Genomic DNA, 24,319 nt, shown 5'->3' with positions numbered 1-24,319 from the left:
GACACAAGCATCAGAAAAGCAGGGGATTCCTTCCCCATGGTACACAGATGTCTGAGATGATGGAGATAAAAGGGGATGCAGCATGAACAGTCCTCTGCATATGAGGTCTAAGATTTACCCCCCCCCCCCCCGGAACTTCACTGAATATCATTCTGATCACTTTATTCAGTCAAAATAAAATTTAATTTGCAGGGATTCTCTTCCACGTGTTCATCTCCTTTACTTTATATCTTCTACCTTTACATTCTAATTGTTGTTTTATCATAATTTCTGCTTTAATTACTGTTCTTTCTATTATTTTAAAACTAAAATCCCTGACTTTGTTGCAGTTTCTTCATATTTAAATAAATTCACTGCAAATAGTCAAATGTATTAAGTGAGGTTCATTCCTTCTTTCTGCATTTAAGAAATTCTCTGCTGCCATTTCTTTACTGGAGTTTTTACTCAAATGTCTTTCTTGTTTTCCTCATTGTTATGGTCCATTACTTTAACTCTGTGGTTAATACAGTTGAGAAGTGACACAAGACACCGAGGCACAAGCTTAGGCAGTTTATTACCAAATAACACTAAATAATCAGTAAATCAAATCAAAAATAAAGATGTCTTTACTTATAAGCATGAAAATAATTATTTTAGCTCACTGATAAGGGAATTAACCCTATACAGTGCAGCTATCTGTTCAGTCAACACACTTGCAGGCACTGGTACATTCAGTCCAAACTAAAGGTTTGTGCTGATCAAAGCAAATCAATCAAATCGAGTCCAGATGATGAGTTCCAATTTATTACTGGCTACTGAGCATTTTATAGTCTTGTATAAACAACCAGGTCAAAGAGATCGTGTCACGTTTGGACTGATAGAATATAGAAAATTACAAATCATTTTCTAATTGTAAACCAGACTTGTATCATGTCTGTTTTTTTATTTTCAGTGCCTCTGTCATGTAATCATGCTTAACTTTTCTTTTAGTACCTCTGCATACATCCTTTTCTAAGAGAACAGTTAGCCCTTAGCTAAACACAGTCAAGAGTAATGTGCCTCTTACTTGACTCTGTAAGCTGGTAAACATCTTTTCAGATTAATCAAAGTTCAATGCACTAAAGTTCAGTAAGCAAGGTTTGCACTTAATGCATGTGTCTAGCATATTTTACAAATATTTCAAAAATTATTTGCATGATGTAGTCCCTTAATGTAGTTGCTATTTCACTGTACACAGGAGTGAGGTGGTTGAGGCACCTAATAATCTGGGCAATCTGTGTGGGCCCTTCAAACTCATAAGGCACAAATTCAAAGGCAGCTTGTATAATTTGCAAACCTTTGTGTAGTACACAAGGGGATCCCAATTCAGATATCCCTTTCTGCTCAGTATAGCACCCTTTCACTACATAGCAGTAAGGCTTTACAGAGCCAAATGTAAATTCAGTAGTTCAGGGATATGGTCAAATGAACGCAAACATCGCACATCCTGGTTCACTACTCAGAAAGGGATCGTGCATAGTGAAGTGATTCAATCACATCTATAGTATAAAAAAAATCTCTGTGCAGCAGTGGAAAAATACGCAAGAGTACACCACAATGTAGCCAAGTGCTCTCATGCTTTACAAGGGAGAATCTGAACATGGGGAGGCACAGCAGCTTCACACTGCTCAGGCTGCCAATCCAGGTAAGTAGTATAGTGTGTATGTGTGACTTTCTGCATGCATGCTGGCACACACTGGGACAGTTTGTGAGTAACCAGAGTGAGCATATGCAATGCAATACTTACTGTGCATCTGTGTCTGTGTAAGACTGCCTGAAGTGATCTATAACTGGTATGGGTGGGGCGATGATGGATGCAAAGTGTACTGGCATGGGTATGCCTGTCTTTGAATATGTATGGGGCTGTATATGTCTGAGCATCTGTGCAAATACATATGTCTGCATGTTTCTTTGTGTTTAGCTTGGGGCAGACCTGTGTGTTGCAATAAGGGTACCTGTGCTACTTATTTTGTCCAGGATGGTAGGATACATATCTGAGTTATCCAAACTACTCATCTGAGCAAGTCACAGTCAAGCAGTCTTTTAATGCAATCTGCTCTTGTATATTTTTACATGACCACAAATCATATTAAATCAAGCCAAGCTGTATTTCTATGCAGCATGACCAAGAATTCCAGGGCAAGTCTAAAACACGTTTTTTTTATTTTTACAATATGCATTTCTTATCTAGATGAATTATAAAGCTTACAATCTAGCCTCTAGAATCATTACAGACTTAAATTATCGCTATAACGAATAAAATTTTCAATCAATATCTCAAACATATTTTACATACTCAGGTTTTAAACAGGTGTAAAAATGTTTTGTATATTGTGCAAATGCTGAATCTAAAGATGTTCCTTTTTTTCACATATAAAATTATATAAAAAAGAAAAAAGTTATGTGTTAACACCAACTCTGTTAAATGCAGCAAACAAATAAGTTGGCCAGGATTCAGTAACAGACCCAGTAATGAGTGGTAAGGCTACGGAAAAAAGTCCTTTTAGCTCAAGTGTGGAAACCAGCAATTCAGAGACACATTAGCCAAAATGAGGAAAGACCTCATTATTGACAGATTTTGCATGTCTCTGACTCGCCCTGTGATTTCTGCAAGCACAAAGAGACTCTTTTCTGCTGCCCTTGTAGTTGCTGATGCATGTGTTAATACAGACACTGCTCCATTCATTCCTCCTCCACACACATCCAAACACATATGGGCATACCTTCATACCACTTACCTGTCCCTAAGTTTGCAGAATGTCGACAAATTGTCACTGTCCCTTGTGAATAAAGAGTGATTACACTCATTCAATAATGTCAGAAATTAGAGTTTCATTCTTATTGTTCTGTAATTTCATCAATTTACAAGATCTGATGGTCTATTAACTTTTTAAATGGATTAGAGTAATATGTAGAAAGACTTCCAGGTGTCATCTAGTGTTCTCCCAGCATTGCTGAGAAAGTCATGAGCACAGACCTCATAAGTCATGCAACACTATAACTGGTTAATCATGACAGACATTAGAGTTTCATACATCTTAGTCCTGCTGTGCTTCACTCCTCAAAACCTGTGGTCAATTAATTTTGTAAGTGGGTTAGGCTGCTCCAGTGATGTAGAAGGATAAAGCTCTAACTACGGCCCAGCCGACCAGGGTTTGATTAGCGGCTTGGATGACTGATGTAGAGACAGGGAGAGATGTCTCTATCGGGGGTATGTCCAACGGGAGAAAGGGGTGGGGACATGGCTGAGCTATCTTGGAGGTGAACTGAAATGTCACACGTCCCCCATTGTACACCCACTCCTGGACTTTATCATAGAAATCGGGAGGAAGCAGTAGCAATGGAGTTGATCAGAAAAGGACAATCCCCCTCCCCGGCTGGTGGATGTTGACAACCCAACCTCCAGGATACCCTCAGGTTACATTCTGGCACTAGGCCTATCAGATGAAGTTTGAGGATAAGAGGTGGTTCGTAGACCCAGCAATGAATGCATGGCACTGGGTAAGGAGCCATAACAGGATACAGAGAGGAGACAACCCACACCCCCAAAAACAACTCTGTAAGTGGGTTAGGATTTTTTTCAAGAGTGCCCCTGGCTGCTTTTCTATTAATGTTTTACCTGATTTAACAATATACTGCATAAGTTTCCCTGGTGTTCAATGTCCCCAATGCCATCACTACATCCACTGCTCGTTAGTCTAGAAGGAGTTCAGAGGTATGGAAGCCCCCCACCCCCACATAAACACTAACACACACACACACACACACACACACACACACACACACACGCGCGCATGCAATAGCACACTCTTCATTTAAAAAAAAAAAAAAAAAAAGCTTGAAAAGGATCTTGTTTCCACTGTACGTCACATTTATGCTCCTCACACAGAACGTAGGGCATAAAAGGGATGTACGGATGCAACTACCCAGAACTTCTTTTGCCGCCAGTTGGTTTGAATGTTTTGTTGCTGTTCTGACTTTTTAGAACACCAGATAAGTGCCTTATTTTTTTCTTTTTAAAAATTTACTTTCTCAAGCAGCTTACAACTCTTTTAAGTGTAACTACGATGCTGCTGACATCACTTCTAAGGCCGCTACTTTTGGGTCCATCATGAGGCATTATTCTTGGCTTCATCTCCAGTCTCTTCCTGAGGACATTAAGGCCAAGCTGTTGCATGCCATGGACGGGAAAACAGATGCCCTATCCTCTTCCATGGAAAGAGAGGTCTCTTTATGCTTTCTCTCCACTTCCTCTGCTTCCAAGAGTCCTGCAGAAGATACAGCTGGACTCCCCAAAATGTTGCTAGTGACTCCCATTGGGCCAAGCCAACACTAGTTACCCCTCTTAATGTATCTGGCCAGGGGCAATCATGACAAGTTACCTCACCAGTTGGATCTCCTCACACAGGACAAGGGTCTCTCATCCATCCCCACTTGTCCACTCTTCAAATGACATTGTGGGTGATAGAAAAGTGGTGCCTGAAAGGGATCAAAACCCTGAGGATGTACTAAGGGTTTTATAGGAAGCAAGAATACCCTCAACCAGAAATTCTTATATGTACAAATGGAAAAGATTTTCGGTCTGGTAACATGCTCATAAACCAGGACCCTTTTTCAGTGGGAGTCTCTCTGTCTTTTCTTATTTGTGTGAGTTGCTCCAGTCTGACTTGGCCTAGTCTTCTGTGAAGGCCCATTTGTTATCCATTTCTGCCCTTGACTCCTCCCCTGGCTTCTCTTTGAGCTGTCCTGCATATTAGGGCTCCAAGAAAACCTATTTCTCCTTCTTGGGACCTTAACTTTGTTTTGGAAAAACTGACTCAGGCTCCTTTTGAGCCTGCAAATTCTGCTTCTTTGCAACATTGTAGATTGAAGACTGTTTGTTGCTGGCTCTTACCTCTGCTCGGAGGGTTTCTGAGCTCCAAACCTTTATGGCAATTCCTCCTTTTTTGTTTTTTCAGAGGGACAGGGCGCCCCAATGTACTAATTTTTCTTTTATGCCCAAGGTTGCTGAGTTGTCATTAAATCAGTCGGAACGACTCTTTCCTTTTTCCCTTTTTCTCAGTCTGTCCTGAGAGGGTACTGCATACCTTGGATTTGCAAGACAGCTCAGGTATTATTTAGATAAAACTAGGATTATTCATAAGTCTGATCTGCTTTTTGTTTCCTTTCATCCCATGTCTTTGGGTTTGGATGTTTCTAAACAAACCATCTCCTCCTGGCTATCCAGGGCCATTTCTTTTTGTTATTCTTTGCATGACAAATCTTTATCTGCTTCTGATATAATTCATTCTGCTAGGATTGTTGCCTCTTCTGGTGCCTTCTTCAAGAGGTTGGACACCAATTCCATCCTTGAAGCTGCTACATGGTTTTCAATGCATACCTTTACTAAGCATAAGTTGGATATGGATTCTAGGGCTACAGCAGGTCTTGCTGAAATCATTTTATGTGGACTTGTTATGGGCTCCTCTCAGCCTTCCACCTGCCATTCTGTTTCTTAAGCTTTTTTACTCTCCCTTCTTTAAGGACTACTGCAACAGTTATATAGAAGGACAGAGTACAGATGTGTAAAATCTTACAACAGTAGATGTCCTTCTCTTCAATGTTGCAGTATTCTCTCCTATCCTCCAACCCCCTCTTCTTTCTTCTTCCTTCTGGATGTGTGCGGACCTCTCTTGTCGTAGGAAGATTGCCCTCTTCTGGGGCAATTCAGTTCTGGGTAGTTGCATCTGTATGTCCCTTTTATGTTATATTATCTGTGTGAGGAGCATAAATGTGATATATGGTGCAAAAAAGATTATTTTCAAGCTTTTCCATACTGGCCGAGTGATGGGCTGCACGGGAAGGGACATCCCTTCTTTAAGGAATACTGCAACAGTGAAGAGAAGGACATCTACTGTTATGGTAAGCATGATGTCTCAGCACTGGCCCAGTAATCAAGGAGCCTCAATCCTCACCACTGGTAGTAGGGAATGTACACACCTGGGAAGATGACAAGTACACACACAGTAAAGTACAATTTCCCTTCAGAGCACATAGAGACCACAGTCAGTCCTGGGGCTGATTTCTCCCTCTTTCTCCAGATCCCCAATAAGACTCCCCACTGGCACAGCTACAGGGTTGAGATCTCAGCTGAGTGGCCAAACCAACACCTGCACCCTCTCTGTCCAACCAATGCTTCGTGTCCCTGCCCAACCTTTAATTGTGTGTTCTCGACATGTATACCAAGATTTTTGGAGCTCATAAAACCAGTGTTTTCGGTTTTGGAAAGTGTTGATGTGAACTGATTTAAGGTAATTAAGATGGTATAATAAGGGGAAAAGTGAAAGGAGGGCAATCGGATGTTGGGGAGGGGTGAAACTAAAATGAAATTTGTCAGTCAGGAAATTAAGTATAGCTTCTGGGACAGACTGAGATATGCTGCTGGAGCAAGACTAGACTATTACTTCTGAATTTCCTAATGTAGCTGAAGGATTTATGGTTATCTTTGGCATTGGTGACTACTATAAATTCATAAGTGGCTTTGTTGTCCCTGACAGTAAGCTGTATGGTCTTGCTTAATGCTTTAAGATTATTTCTATAGTGAGGAACAGCAGATTTAATTTACAGAAAGTAATCAGCATTTTATTTTTTTCTGTAAAGTTGATTTACAATGGGGGTCCACCATACAAAGCTTACTTCTGATTTTATTAAAATCCTTGTGGTACACGGCAAAAGGCTCAAGCGTTTATTTATGAGCGAGTAAAAGTCAGTGGACTTTGCTGAAGCAAGGGTGGCATCATGAAACAATCGTTTGACAGGCTACACAAGCCATGGCTGCCCAGGATATCCATAAGCAGCAATAAGCTAGCTTTTGAATGATACCATAATACAGTAGGAATTTTATGGGTGAAGAGTCATGGATTAAAGATAAAGGTTATAGCTAGGTTATCTGATTTAACCTGCCCATTTAACTAATAAATAACTCTAACCCTGCCACTTACCTCAACACTACATCTTACCTCAGAAAAACCCTTTCCATAAAACTACCACTATTCAGACAAATTATGTCTGAAGTTAATTGTAAGGTTTAATGGGTCGCAAAAGGAAACTGGTTGCTTTCCTTTTGCGATATTTTGTGTTTCGATGGTTTAGGTTTTTACTTTGCTGATGGTCTGATATGCTAGAATCGATCGGTTGTGTTTTGATGATTCAGCATTTTGCTAAATCTCTTTAGCTCCATATATGAAGATAAATATTACAGCAGACACAGTGGTTTGTTTTGCTTTTGTAGTGAACAGATTAAAACCTTTCTACACTTGAAACTACAGTGTTACTGCCAAACCAGTCATTGAAAAATGCTGCAAACTGGCTAGACTGATTAATTTTTGTTAGTGTGATTCCACTAAATGCATTAAATAGATCACTCAAACAATATATCGCGTCCCTGTTCATGAGAAAAGGTCAGTGGCACCAGCTAGGAATGCTATTAAATTCATTTACAGAAAGTCAATTTTAATTTGGGTCCAAACAGAGTTTGATGCACTGTGATTCAGTGCTCCTCTAAATGAAGAGCTAAGTAAGTTCAACTGACCAAGGCAGTGAAACGTTATTAACAAATTAACAGTAACAGTGGTGTACAGATATGCTTGTGCTTAATGTTATTCTTCCTTTTTCACTCAAACAGCAGAATCACGCTTTAGTATTTCTGGTTATTTGAAATACTCAAGACATGCCTACCAGTGCAAAGGTCACATGCCTTGAAAACTTTCATTTAAACTAGCTTGCTTTTAAAGATGGAATGATAACGTAGTAAGTGCTGTAAACCTATTAAGCAAAATGAAGCTCCTTCCTGTAAGTCTGTGATATGTCCCTGGGGTGCTCATGTTGTGATGCCAGTAAATAATAATCCTGGCAGACATAATCTGCAGAGCAACAGATGAGCAGTTCAGCCACATGTGAGTATGACACCGAGAAATGATGAAAAGGAAAATATACATTCATTTTACTAATGAAACGACTATACTGTCCTATATCCCTTTCCGCTCAAACTTTAGGCTTCTGTTCATCCATTCCTGAACAACTATTCAGCAAACCAGGCTCCTAGTACAAATTCATGCCAGTAATAATCTACAAGTACACAGAGCAGTAATTGTAGCTCACCACAACTGTTCAAAGAATGTTTCAATATAATACCATACTGAACAGTCTAGCAGCTTATTCCATGTTGAAAAATAACCCCACCAATCTCATTATCCATATACTTGAAACTACAGGAAAAGGAAGCAAAATGATTAGTGTTCACAAAAAGCAACAAAAAAAAAGCTTTTTTGTTACATTCCACTCCAAAATGCAAATAAGATAGGTTTAAGCAAAGCATTTATAAGGTCATTTGTGTCTTCTCATAAATAAGTTTCATGTTTGACTTCATTCTTTCTTTATCACTCGAGCAGAATCATGCTCATTTCTGGTTATTTGATATACTCAGACTTCCTAGCCAAATTCTGGCTCTGTTCTTGCTCAACCTCAGATAAACTATATCCCCAAATATGAAAAAGTATGTTCATACCTTGTACCTCTTTACTCCCCCCCCCTTCTTTACTCACTTCCTTACTTCAACCAATTTCTCTCTCCTGACTCTCTTTCTAAATATGCCATAACTCTTTTTTTCTCTCACTTCATATTATAATTTCTGTTTGCATTACACTAACTTACCTTTAATTTCTCTATAAACTGGCTAAAATTTCTCTAAAATATGAAATCATTCTCATATAAGTTATATCTATTCTTAACCAATGTTTTCACATTATGTCTAATTTGGTATAATTATTTAAGCTGTAGATGTTTTTGTATTATATATGAAGACTACAAAATTATTGTTCTTAAAATGTTTTTGCAATACTTTGAAGATTTTCTCCCTGGGCCTCGGCTGAAAATGGGCACTATCTAGTCAAACTTTCCTGGTAATCAAATGTCAATAAATGTTTGTTGTTTGTCTTGTTGGCTTTTCCTGGTTAGGGGTCGCCACAGCGGAACTCCAGTCCGCTAATGATTGGCAGTCGATTTTTATGGTGCCGAGTTGCCAGCCCGACGCCCAACCTTCAGTGAAGACACGCCCATTCACGTATGTCTTTCGGAGAAGTAAAACTACTACAAACAAGTAACAAACCCCTCCTCTACAGCAAACCCATTATAAACAAAAGAAACACATACAGCAATAGCATGTAAAGCATCCTTAGTTTGTCAGTTTCCTTATCTACTACATAAAGAGTGCGCCTTAATTAAAGCAACATATTCTTTTCCCCCCAGTTTTACTCACTCATTTGCCAAAGATAGCAATAAATCTCCCTACAATACACCTGTGCAGACTGCTCTCTGCATTCATCGCCGCTTTTTATAAAATAATAGTTTTTGCTGATCAGACTATTCAGAATTAGAATCATAAAACCACCACTATTGTATAATAATCTTCAGACTGTGTCCTGTTAATCTTACATTCCTTTTCTCTTAATGAAGATGCTTTCCTTGTACTTTAATGCTTCCCATGCGATAGTTGAAAGAAAACTGGGGGAAATATTTTAAGTCACTAGTTATGTCACTAAATGCTGTACTTTTTGCCTGTACCATTTACAGCTCGAGTGAATATCAATCCACATTAAAAATGTTATGAACAGTTTCCTGCTAGGGAACAAAATAAGCCTATGCTCATCTTGACTTGATCTAGTACTGTAGTTGTTTGACACTCACAGTGATGAACAAAGGTGTAGCTTGGGTGGGGCAAAGACAAAGCTGCACAGGGTGCTTGGTGCTAGCATGTGCAACTGGTAGTTGCCAATGGGGCTTTACTACAATATTGGCATTCAGATATGAATGACGATACTGTAATAGGTGTCAGGGCTGAAGCACTTAGTAGGTGTGGTATGGTTACTATAGCAAACTGCTTATTAGAATGTATATTTGTATGTGCAGTAAACAGCTTTCTACAGTATATAGCAGAAAACCTTTTTCTTATTTTTTTGCTTCTCAAATTAAGAGATGAGGAGCACTGACTGGGGAGAATGGACACTGTTCCTCATTATAGTAGTAGTGCCAGATCAAGGAAGGCACCTTTTTTGCTCATCAATGCAGAAGAGTTTAGGGTATCAGGTCAGAGGATGCTGCAGGTGCTAGATGAGCAAGACACGACTCTAACAAGGATGAAGGAAATGGAGGCAAACACAACCCAGAGTTTAGCAGATGGTTAGACTGCAAAATGGTACATACCCCAGAGATCATCTTTTACTAAAGGTGTTCAGAGGTGACCTAACAACAAGAAAGATAAGGTGCTGCAGTACAACTGGTATTACTGAAAAATAACTGATACCACACACATGGAAATGACAAGCAGCAAACTTCTGAATTTATCAAGGAAGGACTGGGAACAGTGTCCAAGGAGGGTAGTAAGGGTGCTACACTGACAGAAATGAGTCCAACAGTGAGCAGGACAGCAAGTAGTGGTAGAGGTGATTTGTTATGTCATTCAGGTATTCGTACAAGCTTAAATGACACACAACAAGAAACAGCGTGCCATAATCCTGGGATTAATAAAGGTATTAGCATCTGTTGACATGTGCAAGTGTTTCTGTATATCCAAGGTATAATCCATCAGCTAGCCTATTCTTCTATTAACTTAATAAAACAACAAACTAACTTGCCATTCCATGAAGCGTTTGTCCAGCTTCCAGTGTTCTAGGTCACAGACTGCAGTTAATTACATTTCTGTTCTTAGAGAAATGTTTGAACAGCCTATTAATTATAGTATGACTGCAACAAACCTATACAAATGAATCTCCATAGCTCTTGAAAAACTCCTGTATTTATCTTCCACACATCACTAAAATGAAGATGAAACTGTTGAGAGTCAGTCATAAAACACACACATCAGTGGGTCTCATTATGAATTGAGTTAAGTGCATTGCTATGAAAATATGCAAATGCTGAGAATCTCCTACCGGTTTGCGGAAGGGAAGTAAGATCTGTCTCCTCAGTACATGAAAGTAGTTAGCAGGTGTTGAGCAGTTCACCACAATCCAGTTACAATCAAACAACTGCTTAACATCATAGTTTTCTGAAAATTCCTAGGATTTAAACAAATGAGATAATTAAATAAAGGAAAAGTGAGATATTAAAACAGCATTTATACAATTACTTATTAAAACTAAACTGAAAAATCAGTACAATAATTCAGTATGCTTATCTGTGTAGAAAAAATGACTGTTTTTTTTAACATGACAAATTAAACAAGGTAGGAAGGGCACAGCCAACTGAGGAAAAGTGGGCTACAGAAATAATCATCTTATTTCTACCAATTCCTGCTCTCATGTAGGGAAAACGTGAAATTTTGTCCCTGGAGATTTGTGTTTCACCAGTGAACCAGCTGCTCTTTGCTAAGTGGTCAAGATACTGTTTAGTCCACCTTTGCTTGATGCACCGAGTCATTTTTAGCCAAGAAAACTAGCCTGCTAAGCAGTTCTTCACAGCCAAGTTGGCCTCATAACTTCTGGTGTACATCCTCATACAGTTGCAGGGGATGGGAATGATTAAGCCTGTAATGCTGGTCTTTGTTGCTGGAACAATTTTATTTTGCATAATTATCATGATTTCAAGTCCTTGGTTTCAAATAATTGTCAAATGTCTTGCAAACAATCAACCTATATGACTGGTTATATCTTGCTTGGAAGTTCTGGGTTCTGTTATATATTAAATCCTTACTATTCTGTAGGTGGGGGTGGGTGTCATTTGTCCTTAGGAAAGCTTTAGCATTCTAATTCTTAAAAAAAAAAAAAAAAAAAAAAAAAAGAGTTTGGATCATGACAATTTCAACAGCTATTAACATCATATCAGACCTTCCACTTATTAATATAGCTCCTGTGAAGATGATTCATATGCAACTTGTTTTTTATGTTAAGGAATATACCATCGGTGATCCATTTAAGTCTGGATTTTGAACCCGGTAACCCCCTTAAGGCACAAGATCAATGAAGGACTCTGTTGCGGTCCTCCTTGATCTACAGACAGCCTCTTGGCATGCTCAGTCATGGGATCTTACTGGAACACTAATATATGTACTTCCATAGCTGGTAGCTAGGTTGGGTGTTTTCGATATTATCCTTTCTGTGAATTTTAGCAAGAGGATATACTAAAGAAGTTCTAGCCAAGTCAGCACAGCCCTAAACGTGCTCTTTAGCAGTATTTTTGTGATTCATAAATACATCCTACTACAATAGATTTGCCTCGTCTGTAATACTGAATGGCCCCCACACACGCTGTCACACCCTACTTCAGTAGGGCACAAAAACTAGGAATATTTCTTTACTAATCGTTTTTACATCTTTTATACTTTCTGTTGCTCTTCTGGATAACTCTTCATTACTTACCTACTTATAGTGGTCCTCCCCTCAGAGCCTCAGTGCGTATGTGTGAACCAATTATCTATGCTCAGTCAACTGATTTGCAGCCTGTTCTTCTCCCCTCCCACTCCCAGCTCCTCATCCACCCCCCCCAGTACTTCAAACTTACAATCTCCTACATATGCCCAGTAGTTATAGCTTTTCACCACCTTCTTAAAAATACACTCTCCACTAGCATTACACTCCTATAACATTCCCTTGGGCAGGACACACTCTTCCTAATCAGGTCACTACATTCAGACATCCAAATCAACTAGAAAGCAAACCATGACAATACAGCCACTTACTTCCAGTTTCCTTAACATTATAAAACCTCCCTTCCCCTTATGTACTATTCCCATTCCTCTTTTCTTCTGTTTTCTTTCTAAGTCCTCTACATTCTTAACCACTCCATCACTCTCTTCGCCAAATACCACAAACAATGTATCCAACTCTGCTAGTAACTATATTTCTCCCCTTCTGTAAACATGCTGAGACGTATCAAGGGGTATACATGCACCACAAACACCTGATATACTTTCAGCATCCCTCAATCACTCCTGGGTTACATTTCTTCACAAAAAATATTATCCAAACACAGAAACACTCCAACGATTTATTAAGCAGAGCTTTAGGGCTATCACCTTCTTCAGTGCTAATTAGCAATTCATTAATACACATTCAGTTTATATTAAAATAGTATATCATGTAACACAGCCAATCAATAAAAAATAGATATTATAAATTAAAACCAGTAATTGGTAAAAAAAACTAACATAAACACATTTGTTTCTTATATAAAACAGGTTATTTAACCCTGGAGGTGTATCTGCTTTTAGACTCAATATCCAAGAATATTCATTATGTTCCAAAATATTATCATCACCCCTCTAATATTTTTATAAACCACAATAATAACCCTGAATCTAAACTGATGAGTGGAACCATTCTCCACAACATACTTTCCTAATGGATTTGTTAAAATAAAAATACCTCTCCTTATGTCAGATTTATTTTCCATAATTCGTTCTTTAAACTTACAACTGCATTTTCCAACATAAAAGGATGAGCATTGTGTAGACGTAGCGATGTAAACAACATAAGATGTGTTACAAGTAGTATAATACCAGAACTCAGACGTTCTTCCTGTTATCGGATGCAAAAAATGAAGTAAAACTAATGACATCTTTACAACTGCAGCCATAACAGGGAAATGTTGCCCATTTATTGTTAACATTAACAACTTTATCCATCCTCATGTTTTTGTAACAAAATTCTCTTCATATTTTTTTCAGTCCTATATGCAAACCTTGGTTCATCATAGGTTGGTACTAAGCTATTGGTCCTAGGGCCTATACAAGCCTAGCCATAACAATTCCCTGGCTATTTCTTCCCTCACTATTTACTTCCCTGGACGCCTGTCTAGCAGGGTGACTGACGTGATCCCTGGGATGAATTTCCTTTCTCCCATCCAATCGTCAAGGTTCCTTTTGAAGAGGGCCAAAGAGGCGCTCTGCTTGACATGTATGGGCAGTCTATTCCAGAGTCTCTGGGTCAGGAACCTATCCCTCCAGCATATTTTGTTTATTGTGATGACAAGGTTTAGATCCCTGGAGCATGTGGCTTTGAGGGATTGGGATTTCTTTAACTGCAGCATGTCCAACAGCTCTGGGTTTGACATGGCCTTGTATGTTAAGCCTATGAGTAGACGACATGCGAAAGAGTATAGCTGGAGTTTTTTAAGGCAGTCAGCGTAGGCATCTGTTTTAGGCCTGTGATTCTTTTAGTGAGGTATTTCTGCAGCCTTTCCAGTTGTTGCAGATGTCTTGAGAGGTACATACCAAACAGGGTGTTGTAGTCTATAATGGGTCTAATGAGGGATGAGTACAGTGGGACAATGACCTCCTTTTTTCTGGATGAAAAGCCCTTAGTGATGAGGTGTGCCACAAAGAAGGATTTCCTGACTGTTGTGGCGATGTGGTTATCAAAGATGAGGCCACTGTCCATCTGTGTCCCCAAGTCTCTTATCACACTTTCAGTGTTTAGTGTACTGCCACTTATGTGATAATTCACGGGTACATGTTTTTTTCCCAAAGGGAATAACTATACATTTCTTGGCATTGAGCTTGAGCCCATGGCTCTGGCACCAAACATCTGTTTCTGTAAGACCCTTTTGTAGTGTATCCACATCATTTGGGGATTTAATAATGTCTCCCAGTTTGCAGTCATCTGCGAACTTTGCTAGCCAGAGTCCCTTAATGTTGGCCTGTACTTCAGAGAAGTAGATGCAAAACAAGAGCATTCCCAGGACTGAACCCTGAGATACTCCACTTGTCACCTGTCTGGAGCTGGATTTGGAGTCAGCTACTTTTACAGCATGGGTTCTGTCAGTAAGTCAGTTGGCAACCCATCGAGTGATGTAGGGATTAATGCCCAGCTTAGTAAGTCTATGATTCCAGAGTGGGGGATGGTGTCAAAGGCCTTGGCAAGGTCCAGATAGGCTGTGTGGACCGCCTTACCCTTGTCCACGGCTCTGGAGACTAATTCGAATAAGTCAATCAGGTTCAGGAGACAAGATCTCATTCTCTCAAATTTGCTTCAACTCAGGCATAGTCATTAAAATTTTCCACTTCTTTCGTATCACCCTCTCAACATCTCTTGTTCTATTATTAAAAGTGGTCACATACCTAAGCCTGTTATTATTCAGTGGTATATTGCCACTCATATTTAACATAACATCCTTTGTCATGTTAAAGAAAGGTCTCGTCTTCCCCTTTCCGTCACTAATAACATCATTCATTATTTCCTGCACTATAGTTCCATTATAACCCCTTTCATAAAATTCAATGGCCATCTCTTCCATCTGCTTCACACATATTGCCTCATCAGTATTAAGTCTACTAATCCCGGTGAGTTGTCCCTTGACAATTCCTCTAAAAACATGTGGAGCGTGCATGCTCTGCTTATGAGTATATCTATTGGCATGCACCTGTTTCTCATTTTCCTATTCAGCTGTATATCTAAATAGCTAATTTGCTCAGCAGAATAGGTCAACATAAATTTAAAAAAATTTGTAGTACCATATAATTATGTTATGGACATACCATCCTCAGAACTTCTTTGCCACCAATCTGAACACCATCTTTGATTTATTTATACAGTCCTGCATCCTTGTTCCCTACTATTATACATTCGTACAGCACTGCATCCTCATTCCCTACTGTCATACATTTATACAGCACTGCATTCTCATTCCCTGCTGTCATACATTTATACAGCACTGCATTCTCATTCCCTGCTGTCATACATTTATACAGCACTGCATTCTCATTCCCCGCTGTCATACATTTATATTGCACTACATCTCCCATGCTGGCATTTCCACTTTCTGGATGACATGAAACCAACAGCCACAAAAAAAAAAGGAAAACAATTGGACAGTTATCTGAAAAATGGGATGATAACCAGCAAACAAAAAAGTGTTCAGAGTGATGATCGAAGATGGTGTTCAGATTGGTGGCAAAGAAGTTCTGAAGATAGTACATCCATACTTCACCTTTATGCCTTAAGCCGAGAGCGGGGAGCATACGTGTGACATATGACATCCCTTTTGCAACCAAAAGCTTTGGTATGCTGTCCGGACTTTGGGCTGCCCTAGGCAGGGAATACCTACTGTAATGAATACTGCAACAGTGATACAGAAGGAAACTGGGTGGGTTTTATCCAGGGGCTCTCATTTCTTCCAAGACCCCAAACAATCGCCAGAAGTGACTTGGCATTTCTACAATTTAGCTACTGGTATAATTGTGTGTATGTGTTTCTGCATTTATGACAGAAATGGTTTGCTATACGCAGTGTGTTTTTGCATATGCATTGTTTGTTTGTTTGTCTTTCAGCTTTTTCCCAGTAAGGGGTCGCCACAGGGGAACTCCGGTCCGCTAATGATTGGCAGTATATCTTTACAAAATGCCGAGGTGCCAGCTCGACACCCAACCTTCAACGATGCACGCCCATTTACGCACGCATGTCTTTTGAACGCTACCCAACCGCGGGGAGGACATGCAGATTCCACACAGAAGGCACTCCCAAGCCAAGTCGAACGGGAGAACCTCTTGCTGTGAGGTAACAACGCTAACGCCGTACCACCGCGGCAGTCAGTTTTTTGCATATGCATGTGTATGAAAAATCAGTGTATCTATTGATAGACCTAGGTTGTCAGGGACAGTGAGAGTATGTGTGTATGTCTATATCTATATCCATCCATTACCCTTTTTTCCCATTTTTGCACATGGGGTAGGTGTGCCAGTTTGACAGTGACAACTATCTAGAGACAATGTTCAAACTGCTAGGTGGCTAGCCATGACATTGTTGTTCTTCTTTACCACACCTTAGTGCGCGCGCACACACACACAAACACCTGTGGCAAATCTGGAGTGTACAGTCTACATACTGCATATGTCTTTGTAATAAAGGGAAATGGAACACTCAGAGAAAACCCATGCTGATACAGGAAGGACAATGCAGACACCACACAGAAGACAACCTTTATGTGTGTGTGTGTGTGTGTGTGTGTGTGTGTGTGTGTGTGTGTGTGTGTGTGTGTGTGTAAAGTTAAAATTATTTGTTTTTATTGTGTGGACATATGCACAATATTGGCTGATACATACATAAATCTTCTGGGTACCAGGAATAAAAGCAAGTCATAACTTAAAGGTAGGTATGGAAGGTACACTGAAGGTATTTGTACTTTTAGGCTAGGGAATAAGGATGCAGTGCTTTACAAATTTATGACAGCAAGGAATGAGGATGCAGTGTTGTATAAATGTATGATAGCAGGGAACGAGGATGCAGTGCTGTATAAATGTATGATAGCAGGGAATGAGGGTGCAGTGCTGTATAAATGTATGATAACAGGGAATGAGGGTGCAGTGCTGTATAAATGTATGACAGCAGGGAATGAGGGTGCAGTGCTGTATAAATGTATGATAACAGGGAACGAGGATGCAGTGCTGTATAAATGTATGATAGCAGAGAATGAGGGTGCAGTGCTGTATAAATGTATGATAGCAGGGAACGAGGATGCAGTGCTGTATAAATGTATGACAGCAGGGAATGAGGGTGCAGTGCTGTATAAATGTATGACAGCAGGGAATGAGGGTGCAGTGCTGTATAAATGTATGATAGCAGGGAATGAGGGTGCAATGCTGTACAAATGTATGATAGCAGGGAATGAGGATGCAGTGCTATATACATGTATGACAGCAGAGAATGAGGATGCAAGGCTGTATAAATGTATGACAGCAGCAGCATGAAATCGGTGACTGTGGCCATGCGCTCTTTCACTTTCATTTCAGTAAAATGCCAGAGGAGTACATAGAAAGTGACTACTTGTTTTGTGGGTAGGGAGGCAAGCACTTTTCCCAGATATGATTTGTGTTTCCTCAGAAGCATTTTCCTTCTTGGCTTATAGGTATAGGGTTGCCACCTCTTCAAATGGCCAAAGTGGGACATTTTCGGTACAAACATCAGATTTTACAGGCCGACACATACCCACGGTCAGTACAAAGGATAGAACTTAACTTTTTTGCCTAAATAAAAGCTTATTCTTGTAGCATTTTAGTTGCTTATTCTGTTTCTTATAACATTTAGGTATTTTAGATACAGAATAACTGTTTTATGCAACTATTACATAAAATATAGGAAACCATTTTGTCCTAAAATCTCAGGACATTTGCCATTTTTAAATTTTTTTGTCAGGACACAACTGCCCAAAGAGGGACTGTCCCTCGCAAAGTGGGACAGGTGGTAACCCTATATGGGTAACTACTCAGCTTTAACAGCAACTATTTTGGCAGTTCTGAACATGAATCATTGGAGAAAACTTATTTTTTCCTTGAAAAAAATAAAACCTTTTGTCCTTCCTCACACCATCACTAGATTAAAATGTTGAAAAAAGTGTTCTCCAGAACATCCAGTACCCCATGGCTTCTGGGAGCTGCCTTGCCAAATTAACTTCTTACCTCCAGCTATTCTAGTGCAGCTTTGGCAAGTTACCATGAAATGACTGAAAAGGCTGAAGCCAAAGTATGCAAGCAAAAAAAAAAAAACATTGATGTAGTGGTTATACCAGGATAGGAAAATAATGTTTGGGGGAGGGGGTAGGAGGTGTGCAAAGTGGACAGTTGGCAATGGGTAAAAGGCTTGGTTTCACCTAAGGCCAATCCCTACACCTACTACACAGGGTACTAAAATTGGTATTTTTGGATGTAGTTTATAAAAAGGGGTGTGGCTACTGATGCCACAGTCATGTTCATGTTATACAAAGGCATATGACTTATTTATCTGGAAATGGCTGCATGGAAAGGTGGCACAGGAGCAGATATTCATATTGTCATAATCTTAATAAATATGTACTTATTTTGAGTATGAACATTGCTCACTATAGTTAGCCATTCTTAGTGTTTGCATAAAACCTTTAGTGTCATTTTAGCAGTTAAATTCTTCAGTGACTTTTTTATTACCCACAGTTAGGCACCTATATAAAATTTAATTTCTACAGCACTAAGTGAAAATACTGTTGTGTTAACATGTGTTTTTTAATTGTCAGCACTATACTTAAAACCTAAAAAAATTTTTGGTACCTTATAATCCAGTGTTAGTGTAGTGGGACACACTATGAGTCTCTGATGGTTGAGACCAGTGTTTTTGTCGGTGCAGAAAAACATGGGCTCGGAAGAGGATCAATCGTGACTCCCTGTGTCTTTTCCAACCATGCAACTTCTGATCAATGAGTATGGCACACTAACATCTGCCATTACTGAATTAATGTAATCTTCAGTAATTTATAAAAAAATCAAAAATTTTACTAGGCTCAGGGTAAAAGCAAGAGGCAAAATCTGAAACGTTTTTCAAAAAAGGGAAGGTTAATGGGTATATGCTGAAATCTTTTCTAACTGTGCTGCACTATGACACTTTTGCTGACAACCTATGTGTGGGCATTGTAACAATGCTAACAGAATCCCTGAAGTGAAAAAAATGTAGTCAGTCTGATTCTGTCATTTTTTTATTATTTCTCAGTTCTCATGAGATATATTTTACTACCAGTTTTTACTTTTACTTTCAGGCAGTTTCAAAATTTAAGGATGGTGCCTCAAGGACTGGAGCTAACCTCCCGTCTTCATGCATATACATTGCAGCTGACCAGAGTTTTGCTACATAAATATTCAATAATTCATGACTTATAAATTTATTAGCCACATAGTTAAATAAAAATAGAAAACAAAGCAGTGATGCTGAATTAAACATTTGTTTGCAGATAATGCAGTGCTTCCTCTTATGAGATTGTCAATTAATGCTGTCTGGGTTTGTAAAAATTACATACAAATTTGCAGAGACCTCAGGTATGAAACACCATTCCGGCTAGGTTAGTGGTATTGCTAGTAAAGCAGATCCTGAAGATTATCCCTTTGCCTTTGTCATTTGTAGTTCCTCTCCTCCCTGCCAAGTACTTGGGAATCAAGATCTGAAGTACTTTGCGGGATACAATCAAGTTACATAACACGGAGCCAGAAATAAAAGGAACCAATTAAGGAAGTACTATAAGCTGAATTCTTTCACAACAGGAAAAATGCATCACTGAAGTTGACGTGGGCAGTCATCATTAGGTTTTCTATTATATGCATCTCTGTACGAGTAATTGGTACAGCTTGGCAGGTAGTAAAAGGTAGAAAAAAGGACGCTGACAGCTGTAGATATCCAACAAGGCCTTTACTCAGTGCTGAACACAAGCGCTTTCACTAATAAGCTTCTTCAGGTATATACTAAGCACTATAGCACACACACCCTTTATACCAGCTGACACATCATAGGTTCACATTCCTGAGATACTCTAATTATCTTAAAGGCACTAAACATATATATTTAAATATATTTTAAAAACACATGTTCTTAACACATTAAACAACACTATAACACACAATATCAATACAATTTACTTAATTTCACATGGAAAAAACATGCATAAGCATTTAATATTCAAAACATTTTAAAATCATATATTACTACCTCCTAAGGGGCCTCTTCTTCAATCTAGGTTTTATAGGGATGCACTCATTCAGCCCATGCCCCTCTGTGCTTCTTAATTTGGTGATCCATATGGCTTCCAAATTTTCTGTTCTATTACAAATATCTCCTTGTCTTAAACTTTCTTGCAACAGACAGATAACCCTAAAACTAAACACATGTGAACTATCTGTAGCAGCTACATGTTTGCAAAGGGCATTGGTCTGACTCCCTTTCCTGATGTTATATATATGTTCCCTGATACGCTCTCTAAAATATCTGTCTGTCTTGCCAATGTAGAATTTGGAACATACTCTACAACTGGCAAGATAGACCACGTGTCTACTATTGCATGTGGCAGAAACATGAAAAAAATATTCCTTATTTTGATCTGGATGGTAAAAGGAATTACCTGTGTATATATAACTGCACCAGTTGCAAGCACCACATTCAGTAGTACCTGTAGGAGCAACTTGCACTCTATTCTCCTTTGGATAGCATAACCTCCTTTTAATGGACTTCTCATTCCTATAGCTAAATCTAGGTACCACATCAACCAGGCCCGCTATGGTATTATCTGTAAGTAATACTTGCCAGTGCTTCTTAATAATCTCAGTGTACCTGCCAATATCATTAGTGTATTTCAGGGACATTCTCAGTTTAGTTTCCTTCTTGTCTGCTTTGGAATTCTCCACTGGAACTCTCTTATTAGAAAAATATGGTTTTGCTTCCAAACCTCGCTTCTGAGTCACTACGGGCACCTGCTCAATCAGAGCCCTTTCATTGTACCCTCTTTCCTTCAAAAATCCAACAACTCTATCCATCTCATTGTTAAAATCTACATCTCTCACATTTAATCTCGAGGCCCGCATAGCTTGATTAACAATAACATTCTTAAAAACATGAGGTGGATGTGCACTGCTCCTGTGGAGGAGGTGATTCACATGACAATCCTTCCTATGCAGTTTAGTAAAAATAGACCCATTAATATCTCTCACAATAACTACGTCCAAAAAATCTAACTCTTCATGTGACACTCTATGTGTAAAGCGTAAAAAATCCGTGGAACTATTAATAAAATTCAAGAATCTACTAAGACCATCTACATCCCTCCCACAGAATAAAAACATCATCCACAAATCTACGGTAAAACGTATTTGTTCTTTGAAGGACCTGAGCACATATTCCTCTTCCCAAGTAACCATAACTGCATTGGCGTAGCTATTTGCACAAGAAGTGCCCATAGCTACGCCATTGCATTGTTTGAACAATTGATGTCCAAAAGAAAAACATTGTGTTCCAGCACTAGCTTCAATAATTCAATCAATAAACTGACCATCTCTTCATTATATATTGCATGCTTATTCAAAACTGCAGAACTAAGTTGACTCCTAACTCATTGGGTATCACGGTAAACAGTGAGACCACATCCAGTGAGACAAACAGTGTGTTACTAATATTCTCACGGACGCAGACTCATATAAATCACTAAGAAAATGTTCCGTGTCTCTAAGTACATGCTGTAAATCATTTAGCAGAGGTCTAATACATTTCTCAACGTAAATAGAGGCAGGCTCGGTGCACCAGCCTCTCCCTGAGACAATTGGTCTCATAGGGGTCAGAATTAGATTTGTGCACCTTGGGTAAGCCTTGCAAAATAGGTATCAAGGGTTTATTCACCAAGAGATATTCAAATAATTTCTTATCTATTCTATTGTGTTCATACAGAAATTTAACCATACAAGCCACAGTCTCTATATGTTCGTTGACCTGTAAAATGTTTAATTCCTCATAAAACATTCTATCTGCTAAACTCTCTAGCATTTTCATTTCATACCAATCCCTATCCATAACAACAATCAGACCTCCTTTATCAGCTGGTCTGATTGTAATACGTGCATCATTCTCTAGTTCTTTTAGTGCTGCTGTTTCATTCTTGTTTAGATTAGAATAACCCCTGCTTTTAACACATGGATTAGCTTTCATGCATTCATCATATACATCCCTAATACAAAGCTTCTCAAATGCATTGATAATAGGATTCAGGTTAGGTATAAAAGTACTCGGTCTCACAAACATATTATGTCCTCTGTCATTGCCATCTGTACAAAACATTGATTTCAAAGTTAAATTCCTGGTAAAAGTTTTAATGTCAAGAATGACATCTGCATAACATGATTTACTTGTCGGTATAAAGGATAAACCCTTCTGCAAAACCGACATCTGGTATTCTGTCAAATTGACACTAGAAAGGTTAAAAATCAGTCCCTCTTTGCATTTGAGAAGGCCCTCTTGATACTTAACTGATTCTTGGAGGCATTGTCCCACTTCCGTTTGCCTCGCGTCAGACTCCTGCCCCTCGACTGTTCTCTCAGTGAAGCATTGGAGTTCTCTCTCATGGGCAGCGGAAACTCCAGGCTGTGCTTTTGTAAAAAATCACTAGCGCCTGTAATGCTAGTGTCATCAGACTCGAACCTCTCTCGATGAACTTGCGCAGTTGTAGTAAAAGTTTTTCTTCTTGTCGCTTGTTCAAACGGATTCGAAACAACCGGAGCAACTGAATTCACTATCGCCATCTCTCCATTTCGCTGTCCTGACATCACCGGCACTTCTGCCCTTGTGGGGGCCCACGTTACGATTTCCTCTCGAATCACGGTGTCCTGCATAGGTCGTCCTACTTGCCCACGCTCCTCTCGGGGCCAAGTAAAGATGTTCCCGGTTCGGAAATCAGATCTATCCCTCAGGATCTTTTCTATTTTAGTTTTCTGTACCTTGTTCTCATAGGACATTAGCGAATTCAATATTTCACTTATATAACAGTCTACAATACCGACTGGATACTGTTCAATTATTTCACAGTACATTTTGTTAATGGTATTAGATATACTCGCCATTTCCCTCTCAGCTGCTGATATCAATAAACGTAGATAGCTGAAGCTAGTCTGTAGATTCAGTTTCTGCCATTCCATTAATAATAGATCATCTCCATTATAGAAGGATGGCATTTTTAATACACGTAAACCTCGAGGTATAATTTGCTCTGCTAGGCACACTTCAAAATGATACTTCTGATACTGGCTCCTTTTAAGTCTATAGAGTTCTTTCTCTAGACTAAATAATCTGGTCTTCAAGGCAATAACATCAAAGTTCTCATCTATTGTTTGTGGAACCGTATCTTTACAGTTCACCAGGGGATTAACCCCCCCCTGGTATACTTAATAAATACTGTTGCAGTTTCACATTATTTAAACAAGTATCAATCACAGCATTAGGTAAGTCCATTTCAATAATCTCTTCAGCCATCTATGCGTAAATGCCAGTATAAAAACAGAGCAAGAAAAAACAGAAGTTACTGGCAAAGACACAAAAACGTCCAGAAAGCAGTCTCTGTAATAAATAGAAAAAAGGACGCTGACAGCTGTAGATATCCAACAAGGCCTTTACTCAGTGCTGAACACAAGCGCTTTCACTAATAAGCTTCTTCAGGTGTATACTAAGCACTATAGCACACACACCCTTTATACCAGCTGACACATCATAGGTTCACATTCCTGAGATACTCTAATTATCTTAAAGGCACTAAACATATATATTTAAATATATTTTAAAAACACATGTTCTTAACACATTAAACAACACTATAACACACAATATCAATACAATTTACTTAATTTCACATGGAAAAAACATGCATAAGCATTTAATATTCAAAACATTTTAAAATCATATATTACTACCTCCTAAGGGGCCTCTTCTTCAATCTAGGTTTTATAGGGATGCACTCATTCAGCCCATGCCCCTCTGTGCTTCTTAATTTGGTGATCCATATGGCTTCC

At 39.0% G+C, this 24,319-nt stretch overlaps 1 protein-coding gene across 1 annotated transcript in view; it reads right to left on the bottom strand.

Moving 5' to 3' along the window:
• OGDHL (oxoglutarate dehydrogenase L) overlaps positions 1-24,319 on the bottom strand; it is a 2,090,792-nt gene that overhangs the window by 319,638 nt on the left and 1,746,835 nt on the right. The window contains exon 17 of the mRNA XM_044055619.1: positions 10,986-11,111. Coding sequence (XP_043911554.1) covers positions 10,986-11,111 — 126 coding nt within the window. The remainder of the gene's footprint in view (positions 1-10,985; positions 11,112-24,319) is intronic.

Source organism: Protopterus annectens, chromosome 14.part0, assembly GCF_019279795.1.
Source record: "Protopterus annectens isolate FY-2018-M chromosome 14.part0, PAN1.0, whole genome shotgun sequence".
NCBI classification, from domain to species: Eukaryota; Metazoa; Chordata; order Ceratodontiformes; family Protopteridae; genus Protopterus; species Protopterus annectens.
Note: the sequence above shows the minus strand (reverse complement) of the source record. Positions and strands in the feature narration are given on the sequence as shown.